The sequence below is a fragment of the Miniopterus schreibersii genome (genome assembly GCF_964146895.1).
Source record: "Miniopterus schreibersii genome assembly, chromosome: 1".
Taxonomy (NCBI): domain Eukaryota; kingdom Metazoa; phylum Chordata; class Mammalia; order Chiroptera; family Miniopteridae; genus Miniopterus; species Miniopterus schreibersii.
This window is the reverse complement of record NC_138101.1, coordinates 115,075,125-115,094,470: the sequence shown is the minus strand read 5'-3', so window position 1 is coordinate 115,094,470 and position 19,346 is coordinate 115,075,125. Positions and strand designations below refer to the sequence as shown.

Genomic DNA, 19,346 nt, shown 5'->3' with positions numbered 1-19,346 from the left:
GTGACAGCAGGCCGACAACTGACAGAATTTTTCCAAGAAGAAAGCAGTGAATGTAAGAGCTCAGAGACTGAGCCCTGTTGGCAGAATGAGTTGGCAAAAAAAGGGGAAAAAACAATGATGTCATAACACAACACAATGGCAAAACGACACACAAGAGAAAAGCATAATGGAACCAGATAAGACAAAAACACAATTCTACAAGCACACACAACACAAGCAAAGCTGAACTTCCAAATACTTTTACAAAGGCCCTAATTTTATCTCAGAATATCTTCTGACTTTGTTATTACATAAATTCATGTTTTATTTTTAAGATTAATGCTTGATAGAACATTATACATTAAACAGACCTGTCTTAGCTATAATCATGACAAAGAACTTGAAGGGTAACAGAGAGAAGTCATCTAAACTTCCTTCTTGTGACCTGCTGGGCAATGTCCTCTGGTATCCCTTTCTAAGTCTTATTTTTTTAATTAAATTTATTGGGGGGACAATGGTTAATATGAACCCTACCATCTAGGGTGCCTTCTCCTTCCTCTAGAAAAGCAGTTCTCAAACAGAGATGACTTTGTCCCCCAGGGGGCATTTGGCAATGTCTGGGGACATTTTTAGTTGTCACTACGGGAGCAAGCGGTGCTACTATCATCTGCTAATCACCCCATAATGCATAGGACAGCCCCCACAACAAAGAATTATCTGCCCCAAAGCGACTATTTTTAGAAATTTAAAATTATGCATAAATAAATTTGAATGACTACCAATATTTGTGTGATAATGTTTAAAATACTCAAGGAATATGATGAATGCTATCTGAGAGGGAGAATATGACACACTGTATTATAACTGTACATGTGTTGATTTTCCCCATTATAATGTAAGCTATGAAGACAGGAACCATGTTATTTACTTCTAAACCGCAAAGTTTAACACAGCCCACAACATAGCAGGTTTTATGTCTGTTGAACAAATGAAATGAGTTAAGAAAAAAAGCAAGTGTAATTTATATTACTGATATAACACACCAGTAAATAATATTTTCCAGAAAACTAGTGGAATGTATCTATCCTTATGGAGAAGGAAAATCTCACTGGATTTTTGGCATCTATACAAAATGTATCTTATATAGCGGAGTTGCATGCCACATATGTACATTTCATTTATTAAATTTTAGTTATCCATGGAACCAAAAGTAAATACAAAACATGAATGATTTCTAAAAAACAGAACTTCAAATAGTATGGGTGACTTTGCTCGGCATTCCATCAATAAGTATATGCATTGGAGTAAGTATAAAATTTGAATCGAGTACTTCCTCAAGTAGATCTTGGTTTAGGTTTTTGCACTGTGTGAATCTAATTTTTAAAGAACCATACATAAGTCCGTATCATACACTATCCAAATTCAACTGAAGGAAAAGTCATCTCTTCCAACATTAAAGGAAAAAAACTGGCTCTGCTAGAGACCAAGTTCTAACATAGTATCTTCCAAAGAGATACGCAAAGGCAATTTTTACTATAGGTGATTTTTGTCTTTTTTGGCTTATATGATAGCATTAGCATCTCATGCTCAGGTAAGATGTGATTTCACTGTGTAATACATTTTACCTACAACAGATCTAACTGGTGACTGAGCAGAGAAACAAAGCTAGGATTCTTTGAAATCCAACTTTTTGAGCAATCATTATTGTAACAGTTAATTAAGAAGCATTTTAACTGGCATTCTGTAACAGAAAAATTAGAAAACAACCTAAATGTCCACCCTTAGGACAAACTATGGAACATCCACATAATGGAATATTATGTAACCCTAAAAGAGACTGAAGATTTTTATAGGCTGAGGTGAGTGATTTCCAAAATATACTGCAAAGAGAAAAAAGCAAAGCACAAAAGCATACATAATGTGATCGATTTTGTCTATCAAAGAAAGAAAATGTAAAATATATATTGTATTTGCTGATTTTTGCATGATCAAACACAGGAGTTAACCAGTAACTAATAAAAATGGCAACAAAAAAGAAGCATCCTCCATATTTAATCAATTTTAATATTTATGAATGTTGTATATACATTATACACACACACTTTTTATTTGAATAATCTTACTTGCTTTTACTTAAACTATTTAAATTAGTTTTCATTCTCTTAATATGTGTTATATATGGGAAGGAAAAAGCAAGGCAGTCTGAGATTTTTTAATTTGCTATAAAAACTTAGAATGACTGCATAACTAAGAATTTTACCATATTCCACATCTTTTTAGTTTTTATTGAGACTAGAAAACATAGTATGACTGTATTTTATTTAATTATACCAATCTGAAATTATTGTTAATACTATATTAATAAAATTTCATTTAAAGGCAAAGTTCAAATAGTGAATCAATTCATAAGAATTCTACAATTTCAATAATGGCTAGTTCAGTGAATTTTAAACCATGTTTCTAAAATTGCACTTAATTGTACCTAATACATATTAAGCATTCAAAGAGTATTAGGTATTATGTCACAAATTATACTTTTTAGTATTTGTACTACAAATAACTGAGAAGTAATAATAGTAAACACTCAAATATACAAAAAGCTTCAAAATCCTACAAGTAATGGTGACATTTCCTTTTCCCCTAAAAGCTGGCTGACGTTATGTAGAGACATGGACACCTGAATGAATGACCAGTATCTAGGGGTCAGATCATAGTTCAAAACGGAACTTGGCATATTACTGCTTATTTTCTGACTAAATACCTGAAATGGCAAAGTCACAAACACAGAATAGCTTTAACATCCTGAACATGAATCAAGAAATTTATTTGTTCATATGCCAAGGTTATGGGTTCAATCCCTGGTCAGGCCACACATAAGAATAAACTAAGGAATGCATCAATAAGTGGAACAGCAAATCGATGTTTTTCTCTCTCTCTCTCTTCCTCCCTAAAATCATTAAATAAATTTTTTTTAAAAAATTTATTTGTTCTATCATGCCTAAGCAGTTAGCCCACTGTTCAGTTCAATGGATAAAACAGAATTTGTTGATTTTAATACAACAACTACCAATCAGTCTTTTCTAATTAGCCCTCTTCTTTTTCCGATGAGTCAAAATGCATCTTTTACTAAGAAAACTTCATTTACTTTTTCTTTAATTTTATTAAATTTAGTGGGGTGACAATTGTTAATAAGATTATAGAGGTTTCAAGTGTACAATACTATATAATACATCGTCCGTATATTGCATTGTGAGTTCACCACCCAAAGTCAGGTCTCCTTCTGTCACCATATATTTGTCCCCCTTTACCCTCATCTACCTCCCCCCACCTCCCTTTCCCTCTCGTAACCATCATTCTACTGTCTGGGTCTAGAAGCAAATTTTGTTTGTTTGTCTGGTTGTTCGTTTTGTTGCTTTCTGTTTTATATCCCACACGTAAATGAAATCATATGGTGACTTTTCCCGTGAGACTTATTTCACTTACCATGTTATTCTCAAGATCTATCCATGTTGTCAAAAATGGCAGTATTTAATCTTTTCATTTACTTTTATTTTCACATTAGCTATAGCTAGAAGGACTATGGAATACTTCATGAACCTTATGTACAATACTATTGACATATTTTGAATGTATAAAGCCTCTAAAGACAAGAAATACTTACCCAACTTGTGCTACTTCCTTGAGTTTTGGTAAAGAGTAAAGATGAACCCTGCAACACGGCCCAAGAAGACAACCAGTTCTTTCTACAATTATAAAGATGACCAATCAAAATTCAACTCCCCAGTTTTTCCAACCAAACTTTAAAAATTAAAAACCATTTAGTGGTTATCAATGTCGTCCACAATTTACAGTCATTACTGACATTCTAATTGTTTGCATTAAGGCTATAATGCTAATGGAAATTACAAGTATTTTATGGTCCCAACCTGACCATAAAGTCCCCAAAATAAATGAAGTTAATTAGAGATATAAGTTATCAGAATAACTATACACATAATTATGCTAACAGGGTACTAATCCAGCCCTCTGAATATAAAAATATATAAAGAAAAACCGATTTATTCTCATTCAATCCATACTCCAGAGGTAACCAATGTTTATCTTATAAGGAAATTCAATTGCTGGCAGGCTAAAATAAAAGGTTAAATGTTTACTACAGGAATTTATTAAGACTTATCTTACAGTCAAACATGTGGCCAGTTTTGTGAAAACTCTACAGGGACTCAAAAAATGGTTTATTCTCCATTTTCAGAATGCAGAATTTAGAATCTATCAATCAGACCTACATTATTATTTTATTTCTTATGTCTAAACATCGAGGATTAAGAAAAGTGAAATAAAGTTTACCACTACCCAGTCAACTAATATTTGACAAGAATACTCAATGGAAAAAGACAATTTTCAATAAATGGTGCTGGCATACCTGAATATCTGCACTTAAAAGAATGAAACTAGACCCATATCGTAAACCACTCACAAAAAATTCACTCAAAATAGATTAAAAACCTAAAGGTAGGACCTGAAACTGTGAAACCCCTAAACAAAAACATAGAATAAAGCTCCCTGACATGGGTCTTGGTAATAATCTTTAAAAATACATCACCTAAAGGACAAGCAACAAAATAAAAAATAAACAAGTGGGATTACATCAAACTAAAAAGTTCTGAACAGTGAAAGAAACTATCCACTAAGTGAAACGACAATCTATGGAATGGGGGGGGGGGAATTTATGAACCATATAGCTGATAAGGACTTAAAATCCAAAATATATGAAGAACTCACACAACTCAACAGCAAAAACCCAAATAACTCAATTTAAAAAATGGGCCAAAGACCTGAATAGACATATCTTCAAAGAAGGTATACCAAGGTTACAGGCCCATGAAAAGATGCTCAACATCACATCATTAGGAAAACTCTAAATTAAAACCACAATCAGATATCACCTCATACTTGCCAGAATGGCCATCATGGAAAAGACAAGAGATAACAAATTATGTAGAGAAAAAGAAACCTCGTGCACTGTTGTTGCAGTCACTATGAAAAACAGTATGGAGGTTCCTCAAAAAATTAAATATAGAACTACCTTATGACCCAGCAATTCCACTTTGGGAATATATCCAAAGGAAATAAAAACAGTAACTCAAAAAGATGTCTGTACCTCCATCTTCATAGCAGTATTATTTATAATAGCCCAGACAAGGAAACAACCTAAGTGGTTCCCTGACAGATGAATGAATAAAGAAGTTGTGGTATATATATATATATATCTATATATGTGTGTGTGTGTATATATACATACACAATGGCATTATTATACAGCCATTAAAAAAAACAAAGGAAATCCTGCGATTTGTGACAACATGGATGACCTTGAAGGCTAAGTGAAATAAGTTAAAGAGAGAAAGCCAAATACTATATGATCTCACTTATATGTGGAATCTTAAAAACAAAACAAACCAATATAAAAAAAAGAGGCAGAGGGTAGGGGGAGGAGGGTGGTCAAAAGGTACAAACTCATAGTTATAACATAAATAAATACTAGGTATATAATGTACAACATGATAACTATAGCTAACACTGCTTTATGATACTCAGGAAAGTTGTTAAGAGAGTAAATCCTCTGAGTTCTCATCATAAAGAGAAAAATTTTTCCCTTTTTTTCTTTTCATCTTTCTTTCTTTTGTTATATCTATATGCGAAGATGGATGTTGAACCTATTGTGGTAATCATTTCACAGTATATGTAAACCAAACTATCATGCTGTATGCCTTAAACTTACACAGTGATGTATAGCAATTATTTCTCAATAAAACAGAGAAGAAAAAAGACAAATTTTTTTTAAATTAAAAATAAAGTTTAGGGGGTAATGGGGAACATCTGTAATAGAGTCAACAATACAAAAATAGAAAGAAAAGTTTACTACTACTGAGTTTCTATTTTTCTTTTTACTTCCTCTTCTTTTTGCTTATGGTTGTTCATGCTTATTTGGTGAATGAATGGTTATTCTTTTTTTTTTTTTTAAATATACCTTTATTGATTTGAGAGAGAGGAAGGGAGAGGGAGAGAGAGAGAGAGAAACATCAGTGATGAGAGAGTCGTCATTGATGGGCTGCCTCCTGCACGACCACGACTGGGGATTGAGCCCGCAACCTGGCCATGAGCCCTGACCAGGAATCGAACCGCAATCTCCTGGATCCTAGGTAGAAGCTCAACCGCTGAGCCAAGCCTGGCCAGGCCTGAATGGCTAATCTTAATAATTAAGATTCACAGTGCGGAGAGAAACAAGATGGTGCCCTAGGTAACAGCTGTACCCGCCGCCTCCCACAATGGCATCAAAATTACGCCTAAAATACAGAACCACCATCACTCAGAGCCTCCTAAAATCTGGCTGCACAGAAGCTCTACAACCAGGGAACTGAAGGAGCATCAAGACCGGCAGGAGGGGCGAAGACACAGGAGGATCGGGGCTAAATCTTGGAGACTCAGCTGCGGGCCCACACCCGGTGCCCCGGTTTGGACCCGGGAGGGTCATCTTGGTGGTGGAGGTTTCCCGGAGGAGTGAGGGGTCCCAGCCCCACATAAGGCCCCCAGCCCAGGGCTCCGGGGCCAGGAAGAGAAGTCCCCACAACTTGGGGCTGTGAAAAACAGCGGGGACTGTGGCTGAGGGTCGTGGAAGCTGCAGGAGCCGCAGGCAGCTCCTCTTAAAGGACCCGCACACGGACTCACTCAGACTGTCTCCCTCTGAGCCCAGCGCCAGGCAGCAGCTTGAAAGGACCTGGGACACTTGGGGAGGAACTAACCTGCCTGAAGTCGGGGCGAGAGCCAGAGGGGCTGCTTTCTCCCAGGCAGAAGAGCTGACAGAGGCTGTTGCTCTTTGGCGAGCCCTCCCCCCACAGAGCCTGCAGGCAGGTGCCATATTTGAATCACCAGCACCTGACTCACACCTTTGGCCCCACCCCGGTGATTCCCAGAGGCCCCGCCCCTCCCTACCTGCAAGCTCATCCAAGCCTTTTCCAGGGGCTTTTCTATGCAAGTGGCCTCTCGAGCCTCATGTTCAGCACTTCCCTAAAACCTCTCAAACAAGCAGCAGCATGCCCCATAGGGCTGGATAAGTAGCCCCAGGCCTGGCACTAGCGACAGCCTGCACTGGTTCATAGCTTGGCCACTCCTGGAAACCTCCAAGCCCCGAACAAGTAGCAGCTCATGCTTGGTGGCCCTGGGCAAGGCACTGGCAGAGGCTGACTTTCAACCTCCCGGGAGGCTCCAGAGACAGTGCACCTGGTGGTCAGACTCAACCACGCTGGATTACAACCCTACCACATCCACCAGTGACACACTCAAAGGGCACAATTGATGAACACCAAAGCCCCACTGAAGTAAATCCTGATCCATAGGGGTATCTCCAGCATAGCAGCTCTTTGGCTGTAGTTGCAGCTGGTCCTCACAGCCAATTAGCTGGGAGTCAATTCCTCCCAGTGATGCCAACAGCAACCAAAGCTCAACTACAACAGGACAGTGCACACAACCCACACAGGGGACCACCTAGAAGGCCCAGCTCAGGTGACTTGGGAGGCTGAGCCACTGGACCTTACAGGACACCTACTACAAAGCCACTCTACAAATTCCAGGAGACACAGTAGCTCTACCTAATACATAGAAACACACACCTGGGAGCAGCCAAAATGTGGAGGCAAAGAAACACGTCACAAAGGAAAAGAACAGAAGAAATCTCTAGAAGAGGAACTAAATGAAATAGATACAAGCAAGTTAACAGGTACAGAGTTCAGAATTTTGTTTATAAGGATGTTTAAGCATACTATTAGGGAAATAACTGAGAAAATTGATAACATAATGAAGTACCAATTTGAAATGAAGGCTACATGAACTGAAATGAAGAATAATTTACAGGGAATCAACAGTAGAGGACACTAAGAATCAAATCAGCAATTTGGAACACGAGGATCAAAAAACACCCAACCAGAAGAGCAAAAAGAAAAAAGAATCCAGAAATATGAAGATAGTATAAGGAGCCTCTGGGACAACTTCAAGAAGCCCAACATTAGTATTATTAGGGTACCAGAAGGGGAAGAACGAGAGCAAGAAATTGAAAATCTATTTGAAAAAAGAATTACAGAAAACTTCCCCTACCTGGGGAAAGAAATAGATTTACAAGTCCAGGAAGCCCAGAGGGTCCCAAACAAGAGGAACCCAAAGAGGCCCACAGCAAGACATATTATAATTAAAATGCCCAAGGTTAAAGACAAAGAGAGAATCTTAAAAGCAGCAAGAGAAAAGCAATTAGTTACCTACAAGGGAGCACCCATACGACTGTCAGCTGATTTCTTAACAGAAACCTTGCAGCCAGAAGGGAGTGGCAAGAAATAGTCAAAGTGATGAAAAACATGGAACTACAACCAAGATTGCTCTACCCAGCAAAGCTATCATTTAGAATTGAAGGTCAGATAAACAGCTTCACAGATAATAAAAAGCTAAAAGAGATCATCACCACCAGACCAGCACTACAGGAAAAGTTGAAGGGTCTCTTTTAAGAAGAAGCTAATGAACAAAAGAATCTGATGAACTAAATAGATCCAGAGACACTGACGCATGCAACAGACAATCATATTTCAGAGGGAAGAGGGAAGAGGGAAGAGGGAAGAGGGAAGGAGGTTGGGGGTTGGGGGTGGGACGAGATTAACCAAAGAAGTTATATGCATATATATGCATAACCCATGGACACAGTCAATAACGGGGTGAAGGCTTAGGGAGGGCATGGGAGCAAAGTGAAGGGGGTTAATTAGGAAAAAAATGGGACACCTGTAATACTCTCAACAATAAAGATAAATTTAAAAAATTTTTTAAATTAAAAAAAAAAGATTCATAGTGGATTTATTCACAGCGCTTTATCATTTTAAAGTATTTAACTTTGTGATGCTTAATGCTTCTACCCTGAATTAAACTTGTCTGATATTAAGAACCCTATTCCTGCTTTTACTTCATATATCTTTGATTAGCCTTTTTTTAAAAACTTTTCTGAATCATTTTTAGATGTCTCTTCTGCATATAATATTTAATTAGGTTTTGTTTTATGCTTCAGTCTGAGCACCTTTTATTTTCAATAAATGAGTACAGTTCACTTACATTTGTTGATATTGATATGATAGATGTTTGGTGCTTGTTCTGTCATCATTTTGTTTTATTTTCATTTTATTTTACTATTTTGTGTGGGTGTCTTAAAATATTTTGGAAGCATTATTTTTATTTTTTATTTTTTAATATTCAATCTCTGTCCTTAGATAGTATTTACTCACACCCTACACTGAAAATAGTAAAATATATTTCCACTTTAACACTTTTCGTACCGCTCACGAGTTTTCTCGTTTTTCACACACCATCTGTTATGGACCTTAAATGTCAACACACTGTCTTGTCCACATCGAATGAAGCAATCTCATTGGTGGAAACCGTGCAGGTCAATCTATGAAAAACTATATAATTGCACGAACCCATAAAGTATTACAGTTACATTGTATTTTGGTCATTCGAATAGTCTTTGTCTTCAAGTTCCTGGCGCTTTTAGAAATGCCCTCTCTCAGAAAAAGGAAGGAAACCAACGAAACCGATACACTTCCGGAAGTATTTAACGATAATTTATCAGATTTTCCTAGTGAGACTGAAGATGCGGGTGACTGTTTTGACGATTCCGGAGACGATTCTACTGATTCTACTGACAGTGAAATTATTAGACCAGTAAGGAAGCGCAAGGTGGCAATGCTTTCAAGTGATTCCGACACTGACGAAGCTACTGATAATTGTTGGTCTGAAATTGACACACCACCACACTTACAAATGTTTGAAGGTCATGCTGGGGTCACTACATTTCCGTCTCAGTGTGACTCTGTACCCTCTGTGACCAATCTCTTTTTTGGTGATGAATTGTTTGAGATGTTTGTGCCGCCCATGGAAAAAGGAGCGAATCTAGATGCTTATGTAAATTTTGTTTGGTCCCTCTTCATAGAGGAAAATGTTTTAAGCAGTACCATACATTAAAAAAGTACTAGGAACTTTCATTGTTTAATTGTTTTTGTAAATAAAAATGTTATAATTATTTAAAAACAACACCTAAAGTGCATTATGATCTGTAGTTATGATGATTTAAATAACGTGCAGTTTGCCCAAAAACATGCACTCCCTGGCGTATGTCTTAGAGATTTCTATGCGGTACGCCTATTAAGCCTGAAACATTGCTGTGGGCAAAAATCACAAAACTGAAACTGTCCTACTTCAAGCATATCATGAAAAGACAGGGTCCTTTGGAAAAGACAATGCTGAAGAAAATAGAAGGCAGCAGGAAAAGGGGAAGACAAAATATGAGATGGATTGACTCCATAAAAGAAGCCATAGGCATGTGTCTACATGAGCTGAGCAGAGCTGTTGAGGATCGGACATGATGGCTGTCACTCATTCATCCTTGGTGGTCAGGAGTCGGAGCTGACTCAGTGGCAAATAACACAAATTTGTTAACAATAAAAAAGTTTCAAACAGAAAGTAGATTTTGGAAAACTTGGCCTTATCTGTCACCGTGAAGTTGTCATTTTTCCAATACTTAGTGACTTTTCTGACTTGTGATTCTTTGATATGATAAAATAAAATGTGTCAACATTTGAAATCAGTATACTTAATAAACCAGTACTTTCCAAATGACTAAAAAATGCTACAAAATTATGCACCGGTAAAGATTCATTCAAAGTGCAACATAGATGCCCATGGATTTTCATGTAACTGAGTATGAGAAGTTCACTGATGGTTTTTCAGTCTTCACTGCAACTAACATTTGTAGAGTTTTGGTGCAGCTGAAAAAATATGCACAATTATCTGAGAAGGCTATTAAAAAATATTCTTCCCTTTTTCAAATTTATCTGTGTAAGGAAGGATTTTCTTCATATACTTCAACGAAAATAATATGTCACAACAAATTGACTGCAAACAGAGATGAGAATCCAGCTAACTTCCATTAAGCCAGATATTAAAGATTTGTGAAAATGTAAAACAATGCAATGCTTCTCATGGAAATTCTTTTTTGTGTTGGAAAATCCGGGGGGGGGGGGTACTTCATAAAAATGTTATCCATGTTAACATGTAACAGATTATTAGTTTTAGGAGTTAATAAATATTCTTAATTTTTGTTTTAATTTCTCATAGTAAATAGCAATGAACTGTATGAACATAAGTTCTTTCCAGTAATTAACAATTTTTAAGAGTTTCAAAGTGTCCTCAGACCAAAATATATGAGGAATTACTAATATGCTGGAAATTCAAAGACTATTTTGCTCAACTCTATGTAAATAAATTTGATGATAAAATGGATGATATTCTTAGGAAAACATAAATCAACAAACGTATTCCCCCAAAAGTAGGAAATCTAAAAGACTATCACAGTTAAAACAACAATTAAAGTGGCCAAAGTATTATCTTTACTAAACACATTCAAAAGAGAAAAAGAGAAAAATAAAGACCCAATTTACAAGTGATTTGTACTAAAGAACAGTCTAAGGAACAGATAATTGCAGTATTTGTAAAGTTATTTTTAGAGCACTTAAAACTTCCACATACTGAAATCTGACAAAAACCGTTCAGTATAAGCATAGTTATGATTGCTCACATAGATTTGAAAATCAACTACATGTACATTTTAAATGCTTTCTTAAACAAGAGACTGATCTCACTTGGACTATAAAATCATAGCATTTTACCAATTTTTAAAAACTGGAGAAAATGCAACTTAGCTTACAAAGACATTAACCAGAAATGCCAACAACTCAATAGAAAAACAAAGGGTAAGAACTGACAATTCAACAATAAAAAAAATACAAATGGCTTATGACACTCTATCCAAGACACACAAAAAGGCAAATAAAAATACCATTTTCTCTCTAATTTCTATTAGCAAAGATCAAAGAATTTGAAAACATAATAAACTGGCAAAGGTGTGGAGAAATCCACTGCTATTAAGAGGTATGGACTGATTCAATGCTTTAGAGAACAATTTGGAACACTATGAAAAGGGCCATTGCATAAGGCCTAGCAATTCCACTTTTGAAAAATTTATTCCACAGACCTATTTATATACTTGCAAAATAAACTATGTAAGACACTTGGTATAATTCTGTTTATAATAGCAAAAAAATGTGAGCATCCTAAATGTCTACCAATGGATAGGCATATTTACATACTTGCAGATGATAACTAATAGTAAAATGAACTGTGATACAGCCATACAGTATGTAACTATGCAGCAGTTAGAAACAATGTGGCAGCTCTGCATGCAATGAAATGAAACCACCTCCAAGATAAACTGTCACAAGAATGCATTTAAAAATTAAGCTATCATATACAAATATATATATTCTATCTCAGAAGGAAAACACTACATCTCATTAGATTTAGCTGGTTGCCTCTGGGGAGAGGAATTGATGGCTTTTGACTAAATATTGTGCATACCTTTGGTTTTTTGTCATGTGAATTTACTACTTATTTTAAAAAATTTTAATAAAGCTAATCCTTGCTCAGAATCCTCTGCCTTTTTACCTCTGAATTTAATTTCACCTTAATATGTCAAGACAAAGAAAAATTTTCGTACATCTCATGACAATCCTACATAAAATTAGAAACTATATTATTTGAATTTTTTTTTTTTTTAATATCTTTATTGATTTCAGAGAGAGGAAAGGAGAGGGAGAGAGAGAGAGACAGAAACATCAATGATGAGAGAGTCATCAATCAAGCCCACAACCGGGCATGTGCTCTGACCGGGTACCGAACCCTGATCGCCTGGATCCCAGGTCGACGCTCAACCGCTGAGCCATGCCTGGACAGGCTATTTGAAATTCTTATGAACCTTTTACAACATTTCTACTAGAATATAATTATATTCATAGTTTTTATTTACTTCAGATAAAACATATCAGAACATTTATGATTTTTGTACTTACCGAACCTTTTTTCCATTTTCGGTAATCTTTGTTACATTTAATAATCCATATTTCTCTTGACCCTATAGAACAGAGTAATACCATATATATATCATTCATATAGACAATAAAGTCCAAATCCTTACATATGACTGAATCAAAATGATCTGATACTCTAAAAATTAGCTTAAAAGATTAGTATGTATGTATTGTTTAGTTCTCTTTAAAAATATAACTTCCTAATACATCTGTAAAGTTGTTTTCAGTAATTCTATAATTAAAAACTTCTTCTCAAGTCACAGCAACCCAATAAGGTATTTTGCTATCAAATCAGATTTCCATATAAATGCTACAAGTCAGCACTAGAAAAATTATTTGTGACTTCCTGTTCAAAGACATTGATACAATGCAATGATAAATACCATAATTTGCTGTTACTTTACAACAATATAGTCTGAAAATTATTTAAGATACTAACCCACTTTGTCAGAATGTAAAAATAATTAGCTAGAACAAATGCAGTAACTGTATTTAATAAAGCACTCAAAAGTAATGGCACTATGCATAGAACTGGACTTAGTGTGGCATAAAAAATTCAGTATGTGCTTCATTAAACATATTATCAGATGGTAAACTGGGCTCTGGATACACTAGAGATATTAGTCAGCTGATGTTAAAAATAGTGACATAGCTTTATCACCAAACCCTATGAAGGCAAAAGTCACTGTGCCCAAATTAAATGTTATTTTAAAATTCTTCCAGGTGGAACTAAAGCAGCACTTTCTCATTGCTTTAGCTTCCTATATTCAAATGAATTTAATCAAAATGACTTGGTGCCTATGGTAATCATCAATATTAGGAAGCACTGTATGTACATGACAGAGCAGTCAATTTTAATTCAGCTGAAACACATACACACATACAGAAAAAAATTATTCCCAATTCAGAATTTATTTTTGACTAATTCATATTTCAGCAATTCTCTCCATGTACTTTAATCACAAATATATATATATATAATTTCTTGTATGGGAGAGTAATGTATTTTCTCAATAACGTCTAGGAGATAATGTTTGAAAGTTTTGCCTGGTGTGATAGAAACTCACATCTATAAACAAAGTTGACACATTTTTGCTAATCCATGTTTTTGGTATACTGGAAACTTGAGAAATACGCATATGAAGTTTTACTACAATTTTTTCATAAAGCATAGGTTAGATCTCCTTAGATATGCAAGTCTGATACTTTTCATAAAAGCTCTCTGTTGTGTCTCAACAAAAACATCAATTACATAGTTGTAAGTATGCACAGGATGTTCAGTAAGAACAGTCCTCAATTTACTATCAGAAGTAGGGAGGAAAAATAATTTCCGTAATACATACAGGAAATAAATATCATCATTAATCTGAGAGGATGGGTACTGGTTATGTGAGCACAAGAATTAGAAGGGGCAGAAACAGGAATCAAGCCTATAAAAAAATGCCAAAATGGAAACTGTGCAGGCAAAAAAGCAGAGGCAGAAAGGAAATACAGGTGTCAAAACACTGAGGGATAGTCATAGTGATAAACAGCCTAAGCCTTAAGGGTGAGAGAGACACTCTAAATCAGGGATTCTTACCTAAATCGATAGATGGACTGAAACTGGTACAAAACTGTACATAAATATGCCTCATTCAAGAAAAGGGTCCAAAACTTTCACAAGATTCTCACAGGGATCAAGACCCAATTACTAATGCTCTGAGTATTAAGCACTCTAACTTCAACATAAAATAAGAACAAAATTTGCCATATCCAAAATGTGCAAATACAAAAACAATTACCATACAATGTGGTAAGTGCTATGAGAAAGGTGTAACTAAATCAACCTGGGAGAGAGAAGGCTTCCTGGAGACCGACGCTTGCGCTAAGGAATGAGAGGTAGATGGAAACAGATGAAAAAAACAGACAGTACAAACACACAGTAGCTAGAGAGAGTATATCATGTGAGGGCCTTTAAGTATCCTCAGAGTATTTGGTAAGGAGAAGTAGCAAGTAATGAAGCATGGAAGGAATGAACTAAGGGTGGCAGACTGGGATCCAACTAGAAAAGTAATCTAATAATTTCCATAAGAGATGTTGAAGGCCTGAGCTAGGGCAGTGACAGTGAGAGTGAAGAGGGCCCAAATTTGAAAGAGATTCAGAAGACCGAATGCACAGGGACTGAATGTGAGAGCGAGAGGGAAGATCTGAGGGAAATACCCAGGCTTGAGCAACTGGGTAGATGGTGGCATCTCAGCTTTAATGACACATTTTTAGAGAAGCTTTCACTGACCACTCTTAAGTAGGGGCTCCTCCATCCCTACCATTATTTACTACTGCCTCCAGTTTCTTTCATTGAACTTAATGCAAAGTACAACTACACTATTATTTATTCACTATATACTCCATTAGTCTGTACGCTGGAACCACATCTGTTATGTTCATCAATGTAAGACCAGTGCCTAGTACAGCATCTAACATATAATTCAATACATAATTGTTGAAGTGATAAACCAACAAATTAGTAGTGCTATCACAAGAAAAAAATCTAAGAGAAGAAAGCTTTAACTTTCAAACACTGAAGTTTCTGAATCTGACATAAAAATGCCAAGTGGGCAGATAAATAATTTTGTTACACTAATTTCACTTTAATAAAATTTTAAACCAATGAGTATTAAAAAATTACATATTCAAATTATGTTTTTAGAAAGGCTTTAAAATAGTATTAGTCAATGAAAAAAAATACCCCATTTGTCCATTAATATTTTTGTTAGAGCAAGTGTTGAAATATCCTTTTCTCCAAAATGGGTAAGGTATTTTAATACCATAACTGGAAATATAGGTTGAGAAGCTCGTTTCCAGGTTGTATTCTAAAATTTTACTCAGTAATCTAGAACTATAAAATGCATATTCTAATAGGCACATTGTGACAAAGAGAGTAGGTTCTTAAATCAGCCCACAAAAATCCTATTTAATCTGTGCTGTAGTCATACTGTAGAAAATATAGTAATTTTTTAAAATGTATACACTGCCTATTTCCATAAATGATTTGAAGAGACTATGAAAAATAACAATGCATTTGAAAACTGGAAATAAAATTAAAATAAGCATGTTTAAAATTTATATTAAGAAATGGAATTTTAAATCTGGTTTGATTAGAAAAGGCTGAATGAAAATATGCTAAGTGAACAAGGTCTGTCAAAAAAGACCAGATATTTTATATGATTCTACTCATATGAAATGTCCAGAATAAGCAAATCTAGTGAGACAGAAAGATCACTGTATGCTTAAGGCTTGGTGGGATCCAGAGGTAGAGAGGTGACAGCAAATGAATAAAGGGTTTATCTCTGAGATGATGAAAATAGTCTGAAGTTGACTATGATAATGGTTGCAAATATCTGAATATACTAAAAACAACTAATTATATACTTTAAATGAGTGAACTGCATGGTACGTGAATTACATTTCAAAAGTTTTGATTAGAAAAAAACTAAAAAAGAGTTTGAAGAAGTAGATGGGCAATTTGTAGAGATTTTAAGATGCCATCAATAGCTAACATTGATTATGATATCATTTTCATCTCTAAATTTTAGCCTTTTTCTTACCACTAAAAGCTTTATACCAACCAGATTTTAACTCACAAAGAGGGGGGAAATATCTTTGTATTAACTGGGAAAGAGTAGGAAAGACAGGCAAGACTCAGTGGAACCAGGGCAAAAGGAGAAGGGGGAGCAATGGGAGGAGGAAGGGGAGGGAGAAGTCAAGGAGGGCAGAGGCCTCAGTAAGGAGGGGCTGGCAGCCTGTAAGAGGCGCATTTCCCAGCATTCCCCATTCTGCGGGAAAGGAGACCCTGTGTGGAAACAAACTGGCCTCAGGTAGAATTAACAGAGCTGTTCACAGTTTTGTTTTGTTTCCCACTTGAAGATACACAAAGAGTAACAGAAGAAACACCGGTGAGGCACTTCCCTGTGATGGCCATCAGAGGGTACTGTGAGTCCAGGATGGTCTAGTTGCTTTCAAACTCTTTATAAAAGATCTTATTAGGAATTATATTTTACCTATATTTAAATAAGTTAAAAAGGGTTTGTTTTTTTCTAGATGGACTGATAAAGAGTATGGTAGTAACAGCACCTTAGATCCATGCAATAATTCTTTACAAAACTACTAACATCTTGTTCAGTTATCTACACTTAATGCTTATAAACCCAGGACTGTGTTAAATGCAAAAGCTAAAAAGTAGAAATGTAGTCCCTATCTATCCCTTAGGAGTTTAAAATCTTAGTATGGAGACAAGGGGTACATGAGGTAACTATTAAACCATTCAATGGAAAACCTGATCGGGAGTTCAGAAAAAAAGAGATCATTGTCATGCTGAGATGAGTCTGGCAAAGCCTCCTAAAAGAGTCAGCACTGGATTTTACTGTAAAGTGTAACTAAGAAAAACGAAGGACATTGGAGGCAGGGGAACAACCTGAGCAATATGAGAAGAAAATGTGTACAACAAGTGATATGAATCATGGAAGACCTGCCTAGGTTAGGGAATGGAAAAAGAATTAGAAAAGTAAAATTTAACATCTGTGGAAATCCTAGCCTCTAAGACATCGGAAGTATCCTAATAACAGTCTATTATAGTTTCATAAAATAAGGAAGAAACAATAAAAGTTTATGTTTTAAAAAGCTTTAAAAGTTTCATTTATTCATTCAACGAACATTTACTAAACAGCTACTATCTGGAACTGCAATAGGTACTGGAGTGACTCCAGTCCTGCTCTAATGAAGCTTTTCTTTGTCTAATGGGAAGACAGGCATAAATAGAGCATTCAAGGTTCCTAGAAGACAGAAATGAAAATAGTTACTCCATTTCATGTAATCAAGTATCACAGAATTAAATGCTATGAAGAGTATTACAGGGAAACCTGACAAATCTAGAAGATTTGAATAAAATTCTCTGGGGAAGCAAAGTTTGAATTTAGCTCTAATGAACAAACAGAACTTAATCAGGCAAAGATGTGGGAGAAAAATATTTCAGTGGTCAAAGGAACGACAGCGCAAGGACCTCGTGCTGCAAAGCACGTTCCTTTAAGGAACAGACAAAAGGGCAGTGCAGCTGGAGGAAAATAAGCCAGGAGGAAGGATTAAGACCAAGAAGTATGAGGTGAGGCTGAAGAAACAGTCAAGAGCCAGAACACGCACAAGTTTGTAGTCTTCAGTAAAAACTGCAGTCTTGCCCTGGCTAGTGTGGCTCAGTTTGTTGGAGCATTGTCCCCTGCACCAAAGGGTCACAGGTTCGATTCCCAGTCAGGGTCACATACCCAAGTTTCGGGTTTGATCCCCAATCAGGGTGCTTAAGGGAGGGAACCAACTGATGCTTCTCTCTCTCTCCTTTCCTTTCTCTCTAAAATCAATAAAACGTATCCTCAGGTGAGGATCTAAAAACAAAACCAACAAACCTGCAGTCTACATTCTAAAAGAAAAGAGAATCCATTGAAGGAGAAGAAAACACTGGAGGGGCTTCAAGTATAGAGATCAAGTAAAATTTCAGAGAGAGAAGCCATTCAGAGGTTTTTCAGTTTAGGGGAAACTTAAAGTTTAGTCACATTTCTCGAATATTCACCTAGCATAGAATGGGCAATGTATTTTACAGCATAGAAAAAAAGATGGCATCTATGCTCATTAAGAAGGAGGGAAATGCTTCTTACCTTTGGATTGCTGGCCTGAGGAAAAAAGGGTAACGTATACTTTGATAGAATTCTCCAGGGATTTTTATATTTATTTTTGAAACCAAACAAATTCATCACTTACAAATATGGTATATAAATTAATCATGAAGACACCATGTTTTGCACAAAAAGGGGCTTTTAAATCAATAAAAATCTGATTTTTAATTTAAACCTATTTTAATTGTGATTATCTTTTTTTTTTAAATGACATTTGATAGAAGCCCAAGATATATTTAAATATTATTCTTAGAGAAAATTAATTTATTGAAATTGACTGAAATAGCTGGACTAAATTTTACTATAAGCTCCTATCATACTAACTGTATCTTGGTGCTTTGGTGAAGAGGGAGAAGACTCATTTTCAGGAAAGCAGGGTTTTGAGGCAGGTGGAGATTCCTATAAGAAATAAGTAATGAAAAATGTTACTCTATCTTATATAATTATATTTCTCTTTCTATTCACAGTGGGAGAGCTTAACAGTGGAAGCTAGAAAAATTATTTTCCTTCTATATTGAGCTCTGAAAATAATATGGTACTGATTTGAAACCTCCAAATGTTATGTTGGTGAAATATGGAATATTTTATACCATTTAGTTAAATTTAAATACTGCATACAGAATTACTCAAAAGAAATCATGCATGTTGCCTTAAAATT

The 19,346-nt window shown here is 35.7% G+C and overlaps 1 protein-coding gene across 4 annotated transcripts in view; it reads right to left on the bottom strand.

Moving 5' to 3' along the window:
• ARHGAP12 (Rho GTPase activating protein 12) overlaps positions 1 to 19,346 on the bottom strand; it is a 130,573-nt gene that overhangs the window by 16,222 nt on the left and 95,005 nt on the right. For all 4 annotated transcript variants that reach the window (XM_081139337.1, XM_081139336.1, XM_081139338.1 and 1 more), the window contains 3 exons: positions 19,013 to 19,087; positions 12,975 to 13,036; positions 3,641 to 3,722 (listed from right to left, as the gene is read on the bottom strand). In XM_081139337.1, coding sequence (XP_080995463.1) covers positions 3,641 to 3,722; positions 12,975 to 13,036; positions 19,013 to 19,087 — 219 coding nt within the window. The remainder of the gene's footprint in view (positions 1 to 3,640; positions 3,723 to 12,974; positions 13,037 to 19,012; positions 19,088 to 19,346) is intronic.